Source organism: Hypomesus nipponensis, chromosome 18 (assembly GCF_054491055.1).
Source record: "Hypomesus nipponensis isolate SF chromosome 18, ASM5449105v1, whole genome shotgun sequence".
Taxonomy (NCBI): Eukaryota; Metazoa; Chordata; class Actinopteri; order Osmeriformes; family Osmeridae; genus Hypomesus; species Hypomesus nipponensis.
Window position 1 is genome coordinate 5982211 of NC_140378.1, and position 20680 is coordinate 6002890.

General features: G+C 44.8%; 2 protein-coding genes across 3 annotated transcripts; one reads left to right on the plus strand and one right to left on the minus strand.

The window, feature by feature from the left end:
* Positions 1–277: 277 nt before the first annotated feature.
* Positions 278–7320, plus strand: c1ql4a (complement component 1, q subcomponent-like 4). The gene is made up of 2 exons (XM_084679425.1): positions 278–829; positions 7141–7320. The coding sequence occupies exons 1-2, from the start codon at positions 284–286 to the stop codon at positions 7318–7320; spliced, it is 726 nt and encodes a 241-aa protein (XP_084535551.1). The 5' UTR covers positions 278–283.
* A 3242-nt stretch (positions 7321–10562) lies between these two features.
* LOC146251712 (myosin light polypeptide 6-like) lies at positions 10563–19115 on the minus strand. 2 transcript variants are annotated; one of them, XM_084679423.1, is made up of 6 exons: positions 18939–19115; positions 15946–15973; positions 13951–14094; positions 12999–13172; positions 12615–12692; positions 10563–11240 (listed from the first exon to the last, which is right to left on the minus strand). In XM_084679423.1, the coding sequence occupies exons 1-6, from the start codon at positions 19113–19115 to the stop codon at positions 11212–11214; spliced, it is 630 nt and encodes a 209-aa protein (XP_084535549.1). In that variant the 3' UTR covers positions 10563–11211. The 2 variants fall into 2 exon arrangements, with proteins under 2 accessions (XP_084535549.1, XP_084535548.1); XM_084679422.1 differs by lacking the exon at positions 15946–15973 and adding an exon at positions 16168–16195.
* Between the last annotated feature and the right edge of the window lie 1565 nt (positions 19116–20680).

Here is a 20680-nt window from a genome sequence, read left to right on the forward strand (position 1 = left end):
CTCGGGCATTTTGGTCAGGTCTTGCTTTTTCAAAGCAGACAATACTCCGAGTCACTTCCTAGTCCAACGTCAACCTATTGGCACCCAGTGCCTGTCACTTCAAATCACAAACCAAAACCTTTTCCACACACTCCTTTCCTTCTTTCATCCTTAAGTTCCTCTCTCAGCAGACTCCATCCTGGCCGGCACTATTCCACCCAAAGGGGAGGAAGACTTTCTGACGCTGGCCGCCTCGCGGCTCAGCCGCCGGAAGCGTGTCATAGGGGCTGCAGTGGGCGTGGCCATGGTCCTAGTGCTCTTGGTGGCCATCCCCCTGTTGGTCCACACGACCAAAGGGGGAAGTGCTGGAAGTGGAGGAACCCATTATGAGATGCTGGGCAGCTGCAGGATGGTGTGCGACCCCTACACCACTTCCCAGACTGGTCAGGAGCTGAGTGCTGTGTCACCTCCACCACCGGATTATGCTGGGAGAAAGACAAAGGCAGGATTCCGAGGGCCCCCAGGGATCCCCGGACCCCAGGGAGCCAAAGGCCCCCCAGGAGAGAGGGGTAAACCAGGTCCCCAGGGCCCCCCAGGTCCAGGGTCCGGAGGCTACGTGCCCTCCTTGTACAGCCCCAAGATAGCCTTCTATGCCGGGCTGCGCAAACAGCACGAGGGCAGCGAGGTGCTCAAGTTTGATGACGTGGTCACCAATGTGGGCAACTACTATGAGCCCACCACTGGCAAGTTCACCTGCCCCCTGCCTGGCATCTACTACTTCACCTACCACGTACTCATGAGGGGCGGAGATGGCACCAGCATGTGGGCCGACCTGAGGAAGAACGGACAGGTCAGTTCTAGTGTGTGTGTGTGTGTGTGTGTGTGTGTGTGTGTGTGTGTTTGCGTGTACAGTACTCCTCCCTCAGTTTTGACCAGGCTCTCCAAACTTCTAGTCGCCTTTGCTACATTGAACACTTTGAATTCACAGCACTCACTACTTAGTAGCGCCCAGACAGCAGAGGAATAACATAAAGATAGTCTCCCTCATTAAAGCGAAGTCATGCTTTACACTTGAAAATCACAGCTACAAATATTTGCATTCCCACATGCACTGTGGAAAATGACAAGTGGCAGAAGGCCGGCAGTCGCTGGCAAAGAAACAGTCTAATTAGGAAGTATCATACACAGTGCTTGATTATCGCCTAAAACATAAACTGAAAAAAGAGCGAAGGGAGAAATGTCTGTCACAGTGTCGACCAGTCAGTTTACACCCCAGATATAAATAAATTACGAAGGTAAAATTGACAGGCTGATCATCCACTCCCTCTCTCCCCAGACACTAATTAAAGACAGTGGGGACTGCTATGAGGAAAAGGAAAGAGGAGAGGTGGAAGAAATCCCAGAGATTTAATTTGAGGGCTCCAATTCATGAACATTTTCATCTTCTCTCATTGCGTACACACACACACACACCCAAAGGATTCGCCACGCGCAAGCACACAGTTGCAAAGAGACCCCCATGCAACCATTGCATACGCAACGCAGATGTCATGTCACGCGAGACCACTGATGCAGCAACAAAACCATCACCTGGACGTTTTAGTGAGATCACAGAGGTAGATCCCAGAGGCAACAATCTGTATTTAAAATAATGGGCACCCTGATGTCCTCTATTGTCATTCAAGCCACTCGCCCTGTTAAATCATTCATAACTCCTGGATTAGATCCCCCTCAACACAGGACCCTCTGCCTCTCTGTTCCTTGTTCATTGATTCCCCATTAATTATCTTTTCACTCAACTCAATTATTTAATTTCACCCAGGTCAATCTCCTACCCATCAGGTGGCCCATTTAACACACCGCCTCGTGGCCAAGACACTTCACAGGACCACGCCTGAACGGTCCTAACTGAGCTTGTGGTGGGCTCAGATGTAAATGTGCAGGACACTAAAGATGGTTTTCCAGTTCTGGGTAGTTCTAAGGCCCTCCAGCTGAGGAGCACACTGCCTGAGGCGGTTTGAAGTGTCAGCCTTCTGCAGATATGCACAAGCTATGCTCTGCAGCCTAATACGTTTTATTTCTGTCTGCAGAATTAAAAGCTGCATTTTACTTTGACACCGGTGAATCCACCTGTGAGATGTAAGCACCTTAGTAGCAGGACGAATAATAATTAATTTTAGAATAAGAGGTTGGTGATTGGTAAAATATTTATTTTCAAATGCAACTAAATTTTCACATGCAATGTTTTCTATAGGACTGCAAAAAAGCCCATTATTTCACTGTTACTGTATGTCTTCTAGGCCCCAGGTCAGTTGCACATAGAGAGATTACAATTTTATGTAAATGTAAATAATGAGACAGACAGAGAGATAGACCGACAGATACCTAGAGAGATTTAGCTAATGAAGGGTGAAAATAAGAGAGAGAGAGAACATGACAAGGACACGCCGAGAGAAACGCATCAGTGAGAGGGGTGGCAAAAGAAGACAAGTTAGTTGACAGAGGATCAAGGGGAGAAGAGGAAGATAGATGGTTTAATAGAGGTCTGGAGACAGTGGGCCGGGAGTGACGAGGCATTGGGGAGACTGGTGTGAGAACCAGCATGACATCAGCTCACAAGACAGATGGACACCCGCTCAACGTGTCAGGGCTTGACTAGAGAGTGAGATCTCTGGGGGGGAGCAGAGAATGGATCTAGACGTTGTGTCTGTGTACCAATTCCAAACGTCTGTTTCAGATGTAAAATCAGCCCTCCTCCTTCATGGTGGGACTCCAGTGGCTGCGTGTGCTCCTCCAAGGGTTGCCTTCCTTTCTTTGTGGAGCTCCACTTGGATTTGTTGGAATCATTTCGTTCGACGGCACCATTTTTTTTCTTACTGGTTCCCCTCTGTGACTGATAAACGGTTCACCTATAGTTTATGCGTTGCGGATGCATGGCTGCTATGTGGTTGCCGTGCGGTCGAACAAGGGGGTAAGATAGTGACAGGTGATGTGGTTATGGTCCAGTGGCCTCAGCCTGATGGTTCTGAGAGTAGATCTCAAACCGTCACAACTTCACGACACGACGGCTTGTAACTCCGTGCCTCCGTTCCCTATTACCGTCAGTAAATCCCTCATGTGTAATGTCAATGCTCACCCGCGCTAAAATCGCCTGGAAATGACAGCCCGTAAATAATAATTTGTGATTGCGGGGTTGACATAACGCTTAAACCGTTATGGCTCAATTAGTGATAGAATGCATACATACTTCCTCTGATGATCTAACAGTCATTTGACCAAGATGAGTATAAACCTACTGCCTACTGCCCTCACGGCCACTGTGTGTCATATCATGCAAAATCAGCCTCATTCAAATCTCGTCTGAGATATATGTTGTGGACGTGTGGTACTTGGTATTCCACAACACTCACACAATTGTTATTAGACAAAAGTCTATGGGGCTATGCTAATATAACCATGCTTTATAAGATGCCCTGACAGGTAATGTGTCACAGGTATTTTTCAACCGAGTGTCCCTCATTAACTTGTGTGGTGTTATTTATTGAACCATTAAGTTATAGTCTTATAGCACTCCTATGATGTATATGATATCCTGAATACAAAGTGCAAAGTGGACAAACAGATATTATTGCCTTGGCTCTGATTTAATCTTTCTCCTTGGTGCCACTGTCATAGGCTCTTTTAATAGATCGAATGAAAGGTCAAGTTATTTCACATGCTAGCACTAAAATGTCATCTCCTTTTCTGTAATGACCAGCACCTGTATGAACTCTTTGTACAGTGACATGGATAGGCCAGAGCAAAAGAAAAAAATTATAATGAGCCTTTTACAGGATATAGAAAGGTCTACACTGCCTTTCTGTGCATGTTTTAGATGATTTGCTTGGATAGAAGCTAGCAAGTATCTACTCTGCATGAAAGAGATATTTTTCCATATGACGTGATTAAAACTAAGACTGCTTTGTGTTGTATGCCACAGCAACTATTTAGAACAGTAGTCATTTTTGAGAATAAGTTCCGATGTGCTGGTCGCTTGTTGTCTTAGTAATATTGTGGGCCCCTAGGCGAGAGTAAACCTATTCAATAAATATTCTATTTCCTCTGCCTTCGGTTTGGCCCCTCTCTCCCTCCATGGCTATGTGCCGTGGTCCCCTAGGTAAGTTTAACAGCTACTTTTCTATTGTCTCCGCTCTAAGAGGTCAGTATATCACAGCGAATGAATCCTGTCAGTTTTATTACCAGTGGAGCAACGGCGTCGCAGATAAAAACAAGAGTTCATATACCCTCACACATCTCCCCGGTCTCACAAAATATCCTCGCTTGATCAGTTTGTTACTCTAGTACCCCTCCTCCTTCCCAGCCCTCAGGCCCTTATTTTTCTGTCTTTCCCCCAGCCCCCCACAACTACTCTTGCGGTTTTTTTCTTGTACCCCCCCTCCACCCCTGTACCACCTCCTCATACCCCCTTTCCCTCTGCAACCCCGTCCGCCCCCCTCTCCTGTGGCCCCTCCGGGCAGGGCTGACTGGAAGCCCTGTAATGAAGGGGCCCAGCCCGACACAGAGACAGCCCCAGGCAAGGCCCCGGGGGGGGGGGGGGGGGGGTTGCGGGGGGGGGGAGCACGCTCAGTAAACCCCAACTCCCTCCTCAATCCTTTAGCACTCTAACCAGCCAAAAGCCCCCTCAGCCCCCTTAGTCCTCCAGCCCCCCCAGCCCCCCCAGCTCCAGGGTGAGCTCTGTATGCTGGCTTCCTGCCTTCATGGTTCATATGGAGCTGGCTCTGCTGTGGCTAAATCCATATCTGCTGTCTGCTCTCCCAAATCACACCACGTCTTCCACACAGGCCTGTCAGGTCCGTATTTCAGCAGGCAAACCACGACAACTTGCCACCAATCCCATATCCTTACATCTATGGTAAACCACCAAATAAAATAAAACACATTTCCACTAGTGAACAGAAGTAAACACAACACAACATGCAGCAACATGGACCCTCATAATGGCAGCGCCTTAAAAGTTCTGCAGGGCTATTTACGCTATTTAGAAATGAAAAGTGCCACCTGGAACTTCCTGAATTGCGCCTGGGGGCATAAAAGAAGAAAAAAAAGAGCTTTATGTAGTTGGATCAAAATAATGAGCAGAATGACATATGGGAGACATCAATGGGATGTCACAGCAACAGCATCAATGTCAGAGGCAGGGTTGATGCTAATGCTACAGGGGCTGATGCTAATGCTACAGGGGCTGTATTGCCACCGACAGGAATCCAGAGCTAACCTTTAGGAATGACAATGAATGGTTGTTATTTGGGTATCGGGAGAAAATATCATAATAGAGAGTATACACTGTACTTCCTTTTTGCAGTACTGTTAGCAAGCACACCTCCATTTTGATGACCACAAGAAAACATTTTAAGGAGGAAGGAGTGAATCGCTGACCCTATGACTTGGCTTTCATACTTCTAAGTGCGACAAGCCTGAATGTAGCAACAGAACCCAAAGAAGCTCAGCTCTAATGAAGGCAGACAACCAGACTGTAGCCTGAGCTATAAGCTCCGGTCAGTACAGTTTCTCCACTGTGAAACCCCAGGAGACTGACCACCCCGCACCCCTAATCAATCTGCTTTAGACAGGGCAGGGAGGGACACTCTTACCCGCCGTCCACCGACCAAGCTCCATGTCGGATGTAGGATCCGTGACCTGCATCTCATTTCACACAGACATACAGGCTGACCAGCCTGATGGAAAATAACAGGAGTATCGACGAACGCCACTGAACAGCAGTTGTTTCATCCAGGAGAAAAAGAACCAAAAATATGTTCGTAGTTGATGATTATTATCTGGGATATTAATATCACACACTGGGGTGATGGAGGATGAGCCAAAGTGAAGGGGGGGTGTCATGCTGGTGGTTGAGTTGCTGGTCGTATTCTCGGTGTGTCAGGGATGCGTCGGGGCTGTGACAGAGATGGAGTGCCCACAGCATGGAGCGATGCTGAGCCCAGATGCAAGGCAACCGATGTCTGACATGTGTCGGAAGATTGGAGATGCTGCACGGACCCATTCGTATATTCATCATGTATGACATTTTGGGCATGTAGAACAGTGACATATTCCACAAGTTGACTCGGTGTTGAAGCTGGAATGGATATACGTGAGCATCAAAAATGAACGCAGAAAGGCACGTTCAATTAAGTACGACATGTCTGATCAAATCACAAACGACTGATAAAGAAAATGGATGGGGAGTTTACATTTACCCAGCAGAAGGTTCACACAGATCTAAACAACACATTAGGAATTCAAGTCAGGCCGCAGTAAATCTCTATTCCTGCTCAACTGTAAGTCAATCTGGGCATGTGTGTGTACGTGTCCACATGAGTAAACCCAATTAAACGTGTTAACAAACAAATAAATATCTACTCCTGTCGCTCGATACTGGCCCGCCTTGCCGAGGGCATGCCAATGTGAAGCTGTCTGTCCAGGACACAGCTACTCGATATCATGCATATCGAGCTGAGCTAAGATCATAAGCAACAGGTCAATAGGGAGGGAAAGCTACTGTTGCCGCTACCCAGACTCCTCTCCCCCCCACGCCCCCCCCCCCCCTCGCAGGGGAACCTGTTGTCCCTCGTGAGCCTGTCCCCATGTGCGCCACCCAATCAGCCTTCCCTCTCGACCCACTGATCCATCGTCTCAGGGCCTCCAGGAACCGGCCGATCAATACGCAGGCCGTGTGCTTGTGTACGCAATCTAACCAGAGGTCAAAGTTTTGCGTGCCAATCCATCTGTTTATCCTGCGGTGCAGATGTGCAGGTGATGGCGTACACGGTTAACCTGACAGCCTGCCGGAGGCTGAAGGCGGGAAGGGCAGATTGAGCTTTGTCTGTGTTTTTTTTTTGTTGCACTGGGAACGAATGGGAGATTGGGAGGCGGAGTGTGTGGGTGTTGTCGTTCTGAGAATGAGAATGTTTAGCAAGGGAGGTAAGGGTGAACAATGAGAGTGGATGTGTGAGTGGGTAGGGTGGATGTTGTGATGCTCGGACTGGTTGCATGAAGAGGGTGCGTGAACCACAGCTGACATTTCTATGGGGTTCATACGCCTTGTTGTCCTCCTCCTAACTATGAGCATCTCTTTCCACTGTGTGTGCGAGCGCGCGACAGGTAAGAGCCAGCGCCATTGCCCAGGATGCCGATCAGAATTACGACTACGCCTCCAACAGCGTGATCCTGCACCTGGACGTGGGAGACGAGGTGTGTGTGCAGCTGGACGGAGGGAAGGTGCACGGGGGGAACACCAACAAATACAGCACCTTCTCTGGCTTCCTCATTTACCCAGACTGACCCTGCCACCTCCTCATCGCAACGAGAGAGAGACTGGTGGGTGCTAAGGGGCAGGCAACCCCTACCCTCCCCCCCTCACCCTCCCACCCCCTTCACACACTCAATTACATAAACATCTCTCTCCTGATCTCTGTCATCACAGAAACACAACTCATGGAAAGGATGGAAGTGTGAAATGATGCCGACTGAATGAGTGTCTTGGAAAGTTGCGTCACGTGGTGCGCTTTGAGGTGTTCGTTTACTGGCTACTGTGGTGTGTCTGTGTGTAAATAGGGAATGCAGAGATGGTATATCATCAGTGAAATACTAGCAGAATCGTGGTAGACATATAAACAACATGTTCTGTTTGTAACATTACTAGACATAATGTGTTAAATACTGTAAATAAGGCGAACGTCCGTTTGGTTCTAAATGTGTACAGCCTGATGTTGAACAATAGGACGGCATGAATTAAGACCAGCAAAAATGAGTTTAAAGCCAACAACCAACTGTCTTCAACAAAGGCCTCTGTCGTCCCCACCATCTCAATTTCTTCCTAAACAAAGAGGCCCTTTCCATCCATGAACCATCTCTAAATAAAATACCCTGCTGTTTCACAAGGATATTCCTACTGTGCTTCAAAATAAAAGTTGTTCCAAGATCAAGATGGTGGATGCATGAAATATGTAACAACACAGGGGGTTGGCTTTCAGCTGTAACCACACCAAGAGGCTGCTGGGAGACTGAAGACTCTGCACAACCCCAACGTGAAACACAACCCAGAACAAACCACACGCAACAACACTGACCTTAAACACATGTGGATCCACACACACTTATGCAACCGACAATATGCATGCATCCCAATATACACAAACACACACCAATTGCAAAAATGCAGGTTTCGTCTGTATAAGTGTGCCAAATTAATGTTGTCTGAGTTTTGAGTTCAATTTGAACTGTGATGTAATGAATCAATCATTTGACCAAGACTCTACCAAAAAAATAATAACTTGTGTATGTGTGTGTATGTGGATATCAGGCGGATGTACAAAACTCAATATACAATATATTGTTTATCACTTTTGCCAAATAGGAAATGTACATACAGCATATAACTAACATCCTGCCCAGATACACACAATATTCAGACTAAATCAAAGGACATCTGTATGAAAACCTGCTTTGTAAACTCCAGATGGGATATCTGAAATGGATTAAAAAGTACTATTAAAATACTATAACATCATGGTTAACATTTACTTAATGTTTGGTTTGGAATGGAAGTCAGGTAGTCATTTATTGATCCGCTATGGGGTTGGAAGACAACATATATGCCACCCCCCAACACACACACACACACACACATACACACACACCCACACACACATACACACACACAGACAGCATGTGATTAATGTTAAGTCCTATTGTTCAATTCAGTTGATCTCGCATGGCGCTGTGTGTGTGTAGAACTGGAAACTTGTTGCTACAGGTTGGACACTACAACATGGATTTCCGATGTTTCCATATTCCTTTACCAAGGAATCAGTCATATATATCCCTGTGCTGATAACATACCAAACATTATAAATCCATGACATCATCAAATTCTAAAGATGTTTCACACAATGTAGACTACTACTGATACATCTGCCCCCAAGCTTCAAAGTGATATTTATTTCATACATAATTTCAGCCTTTAGAAATCATTAATGTTTTGAGAGCACTTTTCAGGAACACTTTTCCTGTCATTTTCCTGGTTATTTTAATTTCTGTTTGTGTCATTTTGACTGTACTGTCATTTAAAATGATTCCTAGTGTTTCTGGACTCGATCAATAACCCTTTTCAGTATGTTGCGTTAGCTCTGGAGCTGGGACTGGAATCAGTAAACTATGGAATTCTACTATACAATACTGTAAATACATAGCAATACCACATACAGTATCTCAAATATTACATTTCAGAATATTTAAAGGCTACAGCACAGATTCATAAAAAACGCGTTTTAAAAAGTGTTTACCTGTTTTTAATGACATAATTATGCATTTTGTTTTGCACTGATTTCATTTAAATAGATCAACAGTGCAGGTGGGGATATTTCCTTTCCAAAAACCACTTCGTAGCTATTGAACGGTGCCACCTGTACTGTTGACTTAAAGATGGAGGGGGACCTTTAATTAAAGGGGAAAGCTAACAGCGCTCTGGCCCTAAAGGCTCTGGTGAATCTGTTGCCTTTGGGTTTGGGGGGGGGGACTGCGGTGTGCCCACCCCCCTTCTTCCCCTTCCTCCCCTCCTCCTCGCAGATTCCAGTTGAAAGTTTAATTGGACGAGGAGAGGACTGAGGCAGGTTGCACTGAGGCCCATTAGCGATTCCCATGCCGAATGCGCAGCCACGAGGATCACAGACTCACAAATAGGCGGATTAAAATAATCAATAGACTTCACTTCCATCGAACACACAGACACAGACAGACACACACACACACAGTAATTAGTGGGCAACCCATTTGCCACTGGACTGTGATACCTTACCTTGGCCTTCTCTCTCTCTTTCTCACACACCCAGAGCTGTAGGGCTTAATGAGGGGAAATAGTTCTCCCTGGTTGTGAGCAGAATGAGGAAAAGGTCAGGGAGTGGTGATGACTTGGACTAGGCAACACCAGATTCTATAGGTGATATCCTAGCATGTTGTCACACTCAGGACACACCAAGCACCACTGTACCGTACAGCTGGAATCAAGGACAAAGTTCATGTTAAAGGTTTAGGGTTTAGACAAGTAAATTGAATGTATGATCATACCTAATCAACAGACTAAGCTTTCATGATATAGGTGGAGTTTCTTGAGGTAGAATATAATATATCATTCCATCGATTCCCCCATCAGGATAGCGTTGACTGGTCAAAGATCAAATGACGAGCTGTGGAATATGTGATGGGCACTAGAAGTCATCAACCAGCTCCTAGTTCAAAAATATAGCTCAGACTTGAATCTTCGCTGTGTCTTGAAGAGCTTACATAGCCAGTGGTTTCTGCATCAACACTGCCCTCTTCTGTTCTGTTTTGGAAGACCCTTTTGAAATGACAATGACACTTTGCTGGACTTCAAATTGAATTGAAATGTTCCAAATTAAATTAAATACCACATGCAATCATTCCATGTTTGACCACTGCCAATATTATAAAATATGTGGAATAAGAGGTCAAGTCTTGTCAAATCGTGATTTTAAACAGGAAAAAAAACATCACCGACCAGCAGCTTGACTTCTCAGAAAATCGTTTATTTGGAACACAGCGACAAATAAAGGGGAAGAATACAAACATGGTAAACCAGCTGAACCGTTGCATTTCACTGCTTCATGATTTCATGGTTAACAATATTGTTGAACTGCATAGCTCTGCCGGCGGAAGTGAAGGAGGGAGGGTGATCCCAGCCAAAGCAAAGTCCTCGCCGACTGCAGTCACAACACTCCCGCATGACACACACACTGTCACAACTATGGATGTATTGCATCGATAAGATTATTTTCTTTTTAATATCTTACTCTGAGGACAGGTAGTCTAAGTGCTGCATTGTGGGATTGTTATTGCAGACTACTCCGGCAACATCTAAGCCTCTAGTTACATGCAAGTTGGTCTTGTGGTTGAATTGCGGCCATTCGTCATGGTGTCAATGACTAGGGAATGTAAAGGCACTTCAGAAAATAAAAAGACAAGCGAAGATAACTACAATAATAATAAAAACAATAACAATAGGGGTGAAAGACTGTAAAGCTCATTCTAAAAGGAGTGGAAGTACGTTACAGAAACTGTTCGGGCTCGATAATAGAAAGGAAAAACACAAATATAATAATAATACAAAAAGGACACAATGAAACAAAAACAAAAGGAGAGGAAGGCTCTTCATCTTTATCCGCTCATGACCATCCGGACGAGTTCTGCGCCAGAGAGAGGAAGAGGGAGGGAGGGAGGAGAGAAAGAGAGACAACATCAGAAACCACTCACAGGTGACAGGATCGAGAGCGGCGCAGGGCTTCCCAGAGGGCTGCTGAGATGCTGTACTGGACGGCTGAGGCCTCCCTCCGCAGCACGTCAGCAGGGGAAGGAGGGCAGGGAGGCCCGAGAGGAGGGGCCTCCACAGATCCTCTCCAATCTCCAGGAAAAGCTCAATAGATTTTGGCCTCGTCAGGTCAGCGATTCCAAGAGTGGGTTAATGAAGCCATCCTCCTGCATTTGTTTGCTCGGTTCTTATCTTGTAAAGGGAGGGACGGTCGGGGGGGGCTACACGTTTAGGAAATAAGCAAAAGAGAGACAGAGCGAGAAAGAGCGAGAGACAGAGAAAAAGAGGCAGGAAGAGAGGCAGGTAGACAGAGTGAGGCAAAGAATGACAGTAAGAGACAGGCCTGCCATTCTCTCTTCAGAGGGAGTGACCAGTCCACTTAGAGTCTAGGGATTAGACCAAGCCCCCCCCCCCCCCCAAAAAAAAAAAAACACCAAGCCAAAATGATCAACTGTTCGCAACAAACTCCGTCAACCGTCACTTTTCAGGGTGTCTTCAAGACAATATCCTGGCGAGGAGTAATGAAACGAGAACATTGCATTGTGGGACACAAATCATCTCCAGTGGTGCTGGTGGTGAGCTGGCTGGCTCTGCTGCAGTGAGAAGACCAGTCCCTCGCCTGCATTGTCTGTCAGCTCCTGCCACATGCACAACAGACATGCCACAGCCAACAGCGGAGGAACAGGAAGAGGAGAGTCCAGAGCTACCATGAGTCAAGGCCTGTAGACAAAACACTCGAGACCATGCCAGGCGTTTCCCACTGTGCTGACTTAAACATTCGATTGTTTGACAAACCTCTGATCTTTTCATGGTCTGGCTTTTCCAAACAACACACAGATTTACCTGATTGTCGTTTGGTGAAAGACTGGTTTATGGTGAAGAGGGGTTCGTATCTGTATAATGTGAGTTTAACACCTAAGCTAAATGGGTCACCAGCATCTTAAAAAGAAGTGCAAGTTGAAAAAAGAAACGAATCACTTCCAGTTCTCTCATTTCCACACCAAGATAGCTCACTTCCACAGTCTTGTGATAAACAAACATGTTTCATTGGTCTTTTGAGACCCCCCCCCCCCCCCCGGAGGGAAGCTGCCATGTCGCCAGGTCAAGCCCATTACCTGCGGTCTCATCAGAGGCAAGGCAAAGGGTTTCATGTGGCCACACGTCTAACACCCAGTTAACCTGATTAGCACCGCCACATCCTCTTCCTCCCATCTCTTTGTTCGTCGTATCCACTCCCATCGCCCAGTCTCACCTTCGTAATTGATGCAGCCATTAGCGTCCTCGTGGCCCGCCAGCAGCGTCTCCACTTCCTCCTCGGTCATCTTCTCCCCTGGAGCCCGACACAAACACAGTCCATTTAGGAACAGCTCATTACAAGGACACCATCAATTATTTCGGACTAGTTGCTATGAGTATGTAACAGAACACCGTATACCTTTATTATTAAACGAATATTCAAAAGGCAGTCAAGTATGTTATCAATGTACTGGAAAATACATGCTTCTAGAAATCTATGTGAACGTGCAGGATATTTTCAACGGTTTTTTGCATTTATACAGGGAGTGAGGGAGAATATGACAGTGAAGCAGAGCCCATTTCCCGGCGTCTGTAGCCGAGGCAACAGAGGGTGACCCACCTAGCGTGGTGAGGACGTGACGGAGCTCTGCTCCCATCACCGTGCCGTTGCCCTCCTTGTCGAAGACGCGCAGGCCCTCCACAAAGTCCTCGAAGGAGCCCTGGTCCTTGTTCTTAGCGATGGCCTGGAGCATGGGCAGGAACTGCTCAAAGTCCAGCATCTTGTGGTTCATCTCTGGGATGGAGAGATGGAGAGGACAACGCGTTCAGGGGACAGAATGCGCGTGGGTAAGACCAACAGGTATGACAGCAGTCCACGTGACCTCGCAGGCCTCCATCCTGATCCAGGCTGTAGACAACATTCCGTTCACGGATCCGCACCTCTAACGGGGAGAACGTGGTGCTTGTTCAGGCCTGTGGCCCGGTGCCCCCAGCACACACGCTGAAGAGACGCATGTTTGGTCTTGAACAGATGTAAAGTTGGGAAATCTGTCCTGCCTAATGTTGCCATGTCTCTGTCTGTGTGTGTGTGTGTGTGTTCCACATTGAATATTTAATGGTGGAATTGAAGACTGGCAAAGCCAAGCATTCTGTGACATCACAGAACATTATCAGATCATATTTTAAGTTTGTAGGCCAAACATTCACAAAATGCTCAGGTCTATACATATTTGATAGTGTTGAAAAAGTCAAAATACCAACGTTTTTTTTATTATTTTTTTATAACCATTTTTAAATGATCATATTTATTGACTGAACAATGGTGGAGCTATACCTGACCTATCATCTAGAGTGTCTTCTTAGCAGCAGTAGCCATATTGCAATAAGCTATCTTAGCGTGACATACCTCTCTTTGGGGATGGGAGGGGACAGCGTGATGCCTGATACGTTTGTTTGGACTGCCTTGTTGTGCGCTGTGGCACTGAGAACATGATCTTCCTCACAATTTAAACTATATTGGATTGTTGAGAATGTAATGAGAACGAGTCCAAACCATCCGGTCTGTGTCTCACCCTCAGCTTTGGGGTTGCCCAGGACCTTGAGCACTTCGGCGTTGACCGGGTTCTGACCCAGGGCCCGCATGACGTCTCCACACTGACTGTAGCTGATCTTGCCATCACCCGTTCGGTCAAACAGCAGGAAGGCTTCCTTGAACTCTGCACACGAGGCAGGGGGAGAAAGGTAAGAACGGAAAAAAGACAAATTGGGAGAGAGAAAGAGAGAGAGGGAAAGAGAGAGAGTGAGTGAGATTGGACAGGGTATATTGGACAAGTGTGGTTGAGGGGAAATGGAAAACGGGTAGTATGAAAAGAAAGTTCGAAGGACACATTCCACACATACAGAAATCACACAAGATAACTGTGCCACAGAAGAACAAGAAACAAAAGGAGTAAATGAGTCCAACTACACTATTGTTGCCATAACATGCTGTTGTTTACTGTACTAATTAACCTTTGTCGCCCCTTCGTAAGATGAAGGCCCCTCAGAAGGTCAAAAAAGAGGTTGGATGCTCGCTCTGGGTGGTAAGCCATACCACGTTACGTGTGCTCCCGATAATTGCACCCTTTTGTTCCGGTCAAATGAGGTTGTGGCCACAGGCTGGGAGTGACGAAAACCTGAGCACAATGACATTTACTTGGGAACCCGACCTGCATAAGCCTGCCTTCTTAATGACATCCATTCAAGGAAGAGAATAACTAATGACTTTGCTGGACAACTTCCAGTCCACAGCGGCAGGTAGACCATCACATGATGTCCAACCCACCACATAGACTTCCTTGTTAATAGAATAAGAAGAGCTGTGAGGTAGCCCGTGATGCTAATTACTTCTGGTCCCTGAAACCCCAAACCTAAATTTTAATCACGAGTAGGCCTAATCAAATATCTCCTTGAAAATGTAGTCTTTCCGCATATCAATATTTGATGGTGTGAAATAGGCCGGTATAATAGGGAGTGTAATAGGGGTTGGTTACCTTAACCCATGAGGGAGGCATCAGGTATCAAGCAGTGATACGGTGGAACAACATAATTCAATCATATTGGAAAGAAATGTTTCTAACCAGCATACGGTTTAGTCATGTGGTTTAGTCTGCCAAGTAGCCATTCCAGTTAACTACATGTGCCCATCAACAGACAGATGTCGCCACAGTGCCCGAGGGTAAAACAGGACAAAAACAACCTTCTGATCCTTCCCTCTGAATAACTTGGGATACTCCGCTATTAAAACAGCAAACACTCCCCCTCCAAAAAAAACTAAGACAAAAGAAGAAAAAAGCCCTGCCCACTGTTGTGGAGCGGAGCTTTTCCTGTTCTCAGGAATGTGCCTCCTTCCCCTCTGGCCAGTGAGTGGTTTCCCTCACCATATTTGGTATTGGATAGGAAAGGGGAGGGTGAATACAGCTGTATTATGTCAACTAGTGATTAAACAAACTGGAGGGCAGATGAGACATGTCCTTCCACACACCAAATAAGGGAACACTCAACTTGAGATGACTCATGAGTAAGATACCATGCAAACTTTGTGATAGATGACCATGAGAAGGAGTGTATGCAATGAATTTGAAGTGAAAGGCTCTTGGGTTAAGTGCTACAGAACATGAGCAGCTTTGCCCTACGTTTAACCAGACAATACCTGCAACCACACGTGTTATTAGTCAACTTTTAATACCAAGCTGTAGTCAACAGCAGATCATAAACTGAAACAACACTCACGGTAGTAAAACCTCACGTTCAGCTTCACTTCATTGAAGATGTCAACTTCATTCAGTTAGAGTATCAATACCATGCAATTCCATGCGAAAAGTAAGATGACAAGCATTTTGGCTAAATAAACGGACTAAACTATATTTATCCGAAAAAGTACACGTAAGTGGCCAGACCAAGACTGAGCCACAACCGTCAACGTACTGACGGGTTATCCTCTACTAGTAGCTACAAACACACCAAGAAACACTCCACTCCCAGGGCTTAACAGCCCAAAGTGTGATGGTCCATCAGCAACAACTTACCATGTATTTGATCCAGGTTAAATTCAATCTGGAAAGCACAAGCAGTTGCATGTGGAAATTGATAGAAATAGTAAGGAAAGAACAGGGGTCAACAGATAGATACAACTAAGAAGTGGCAGGTAGGACAGAGGTGAGGGGTAGAAAAGCAAAAAAGCAAAGGTGGCAGGAATGAAAGCATGCAAAGTGAATGCTAGGAGCTAGCTGGTGTACTGGATCACTCACCAATAATTTGATCTTCTGAGAAGTCAGACTGTTCAAAAAAAGATCAGCTATCATTAAATGACATGACTTGCTAGCTATCTACATTTTGACCCATGGCAAGTTATAAAGTTTGCAAAACAGCAATGCTACCTAGCTACTAAGCTAATCTCCCCTGGAGAGCAAGTAATTGGATAACCAAAATAACTACTTAGCAAATGTTTACTTTGAATTGGCTAATGCTAAAACATTTTAGAAACAAAACTATTAATTTGTGAACAAGTCGGTTGAAATAACTTTCAACTTGATGTTCGCCTAGAACAAGCTAAATTAAACAACGCAGGGCAGACTTATGTTAGCTAGCAGCCGGCTAATCGTTAGCCATCAACTCGGACTTATCTGCTCAGATGACATTGAATCGCCTAACTAGTACCTGACTTTAAAAAAGTTACATGGTTGGCTCGAAAGTATCGATTTCATTTACACATGATTGCATAGCTCCCTATGGAACAACTACTGTACATAGCCCACCATTGCTGTGTCGGCTGATGTGTCTGGTCCGTCGGCAGCTCCAGGAATGTGAATGTTTAGCAATGTCAGGGGAGAACCACGCTTGCAGTGCTACTGAGCGCGTCATTGCTGTACACTGGATGCGATTGGTTACACTCGTTTATAACAACCCGAAAAATACCTTTGTAGTAAAGCAAGTTAAATCGTTTAAACACCACGGAACGATAGATAGCTGGAACATAAATCTTACAGCTGCCTATATCAACTCCACATTTGATTTGTGCGCGATTTAGACTGAACAATAAAAACCTAAATTAGTAGGGTGATTTCAGGTCATGTGGGACACTTTTTGGTAGAGGCTTCAGTAGACTTACAAAATAACTGTTAACTCGCCCCAGTGGTGTTTCTGTAAATGGTTTTAGGGCTTAGGTACAATTCCGTGTTGGATTGAAATGGGAATAGACAATATTTTAGAAGTTACACACTTTCAAACATAACATGACCCCCTCTGGCACTCAGGCAGGTAATGTGGGGCTTGTCTGGTAAAGTGGGACAGTCGATCGTCTGTCAGCTTAGTCTGCTAATATAATAATAATTAGTTTATATACAACAATGCTAGGTGCAAGGGTGTGGCAAGATTAATTTAGTTGTGGGGTTTGACTTATACAATTATAGGCATACAGTGTTAGCATTTCGTTGGACTAGCGTTAGCGGTCACGCTTACTGTACAAGTCTGAAAGTGCTGGTTCGATGACATTGTAAGTTGTTATTTAGTTGGGAACTTAAGTGCAGTATGATGCATTGGTATTAAACATTTGAGAACTGTCCAATTAAATACTTAACATAAACACAGCATTATTAGATGTCCCAGTTTACCTGAAAAATGCTGACGTCCCACATCACCTGACAATAGGTAATGTGGGACAGTCACAACGTTTTTTTCCTAACAAAGCATTATTTACACATTTTTGTGTGTTTCAATCAGTGGTTAAACCCTTTCAATATACTGCAATAGGACTCATTGTAACTTAATTTAAATTCCTTTGCCAGCCTTAATAAATATAATGTAATATGCCGCTTAACTTTCGATGCGTTTTTTCTGAATCTGTATAGACCTCTTGTCAAGCCAGATCACGCCTACTCTGATGTCAGACAAATAAAAACCTGTGACTAGAAGTGTTGTATTTACAAGTCAAGATCAGGTCTGGTGATTGGATGTCGGTTTTGCACATTTTTAATCATCAAAATGCATTACTGTCCCACTTTACCTGATGTCCCACATTACCGGAACTCACCCTATTGTCTTGTGCATATTAATACACAATGGTTAGCCTACATATTAAAATCAAATATACTTTGATCTATTTAATGGATCTGTCCAAATGAGTCAGATATGCCGCATGATAGAACATGGCCACCAAGATGTGGAACTGGTTTACTGCATACATTGATCTGTGTTGACTTGCTAATGTTTCCTTTTATCTGATGTAAGACAGCACATGCAGAAGACTTACTTGAACCTAAAACATAAAACATACAAAGCATGTTCCGTTGATGAAAGCAAAGCTACTTCTCACATTACACACAATAATGCCAAGCAAATTTGGGTGAAATCATATTAAATTTTATCATTCATAGCCTGTTTGACTGTGTCTCAGGTTATTTAATTTGAAAAGTGAAATTGAATTGAATAAAGTGAATGATCTTTTAACAAAAACTACTAATAATTTGTGAGTAGAAAAAAAAATCTAAGGCCAATTCTACTGTATTTCTCTTAAAGAGAATTGGGCACAAAAAGTAGGCCTTTTCCCTGAGGAGGTCACTGACAGCCTCAATCTCGTCAGTGGCCTTATTTCCTTTCCTCTTTCTCATCCTCCTACCAGATTGACACTGCTGTTGACTTGATGTAGCCTAATTAGTCTCAGAAAGATGTTGCTTATGCTTGAGGAAAAATGGATTGAAGTCTGTCATGATTTTTAGAGTGTGGAGTGCTAGCATTTACATACATTGCCCACTGTAACTGTACAACGTTTACTTCAACTGGGTAAAAAGACAACAGCTCGCAAATCATCTGCCTCTTGACTATTATCTGCCTCTGCTGAGAGTTATTCTCTTACCCCAGGAGTATTCACCTATTTTTAGCTGACTCTAAGTCATACAGCTCTTTAGAAAACATACTCTCTACTCACTAATAACAGGAAATGTTCAAACAATAATTAATGTTTTCCCCAAATTAGCTTTGGCACTGCTGGGCACCAAATGGGTGCTGCTCCAGTTCAACATACCTCCATGGTGCTGGGGTCAAATGGAGTGTCGGAGGGACGCAGCATCCGAGGCTTCTGCTCTGGGGTGGTTTTCACAGCTGCAGGGGCCGCAGGGAGGCAGGGGAACGGTGGCCCCAGTCTGGGCTGTGACCCCGGTGAGGGAGTCTTCTTTATGGACGGTTCTCTTTTAGGGGCCATTCCTATAGTCCGGGTACCAGACTAAAATGAGCACGTTGTCTCCTTTCCCTGGGCTGATGACGAGAAGCGCAGTCACAAAGCTGCGCAAGCACAAGTGTGTCAGATGTGTGCGTCCTAGGAAGAGAGAGAGAGAGGGCAGCAGAGAGAGAGAGAGAGAGAGCAGCAGAGAGAGAGACTTGCCTGGGGGACTGGCAGGTGAATCAGGGAGAGAGGTGGATGTGTGGAAGAGAGTGGATGAGTGATCGTGTAGGAGGGGAGATGAGAGGGACACGAGCATGGGGAGGGGGGGCAGCTTACAAGAGAAGCTGTGGGACTCCAAGCACATGCTTTTATGTGGGTCAGAAAGGTACGCATGTGTGGGTGAACCAGCAAGCAGGACTGGGAGCTCAGTATTCAAGTGTTATATCATCAATGCACATATCTTACATCATATTCTATGTGAGGTATCACTAATTATACTTGTCTCCTGCTGTAAGAACAAGGCTTCGTAGCCATATAGCTAATAATAGATGTGTCTATTTTTTGAATCTAGAATAATAGATGTTCTTTCCATCTTTGTTCCTCAGATTTTTTTTGTTGCCCATCACTGCGCTCTCTCTCTCTCTCTCTCTCTCTCTTTCTCTCTTTCTCTCTCTCTCTCTCTCTCTCTTTCTCTCTCTCGCTCTCTCTCTTTCTCTCTGTCTCTCTGTGCCTGGACTTCTTTCTGTTGCCAAATTAGTCACTCCTCTCTCTCTTTTGCTTCCGTTCTCTCTCTGTCTCTCTCTCTCACACTCGCACACAGGGAGTACAGTATTCTCCGGTGTGGGGGTATGACACACCATCCATAGATTTCTACCATATTAAGATGCTATCCATTTATTTTACACAGCGGAAGTTCAATTCGGTCTGTGAGAATGATTCATGCAAAGACTTTCAGCCATCTGTGCAATCTCTCAATACAAATGCTGATCATTTGGAGTCAAGTAATGTCAAACTCTGCCCTATTTTGAAATAAATTATTAGAATTTGAAATATACTGTGCATACACATAAGGATATATGGGCATATGATTTGTACTATTGTTTATAAGTACAAAGTGGCGTTTTCTTCTTTCCTGGGGTGCTTAGTTGATTGACAATAGGTCTACTACATTGACTGGTAACAGTTTTGTGTTACATGTCTGAAATGGGCGTTTGGATCTCAATGATTTTTTAATTAAAACTCAGACTTGTGTCTAGTAGGCAAGACATCAGTGGAACTGAAAAATGTATTTTCCCACAGAAAGCCAAAGCCTTTCCACCTATGTATTTCTTCTTCTGCTCCCATTGTCTTATCCTTCGTGCGACTGCTTAATTGTACCACTAGATGTCAATATTGTTCAATCGATAGGCTATTAAAACAACCAAGACGGACACAACATGTTCAGTTTTTCACAAACACATACATTGTCTATTGTGTTATAATTGTATTTTCATCGATCGTAGTAATATATCAGATTAATGGCAACTCCACTTAAAGTAGATCACCATAGGTTGGTTGCTATTTAGGCATGAGAACGCTATGAAACATTTTGGATTGAATTTTGA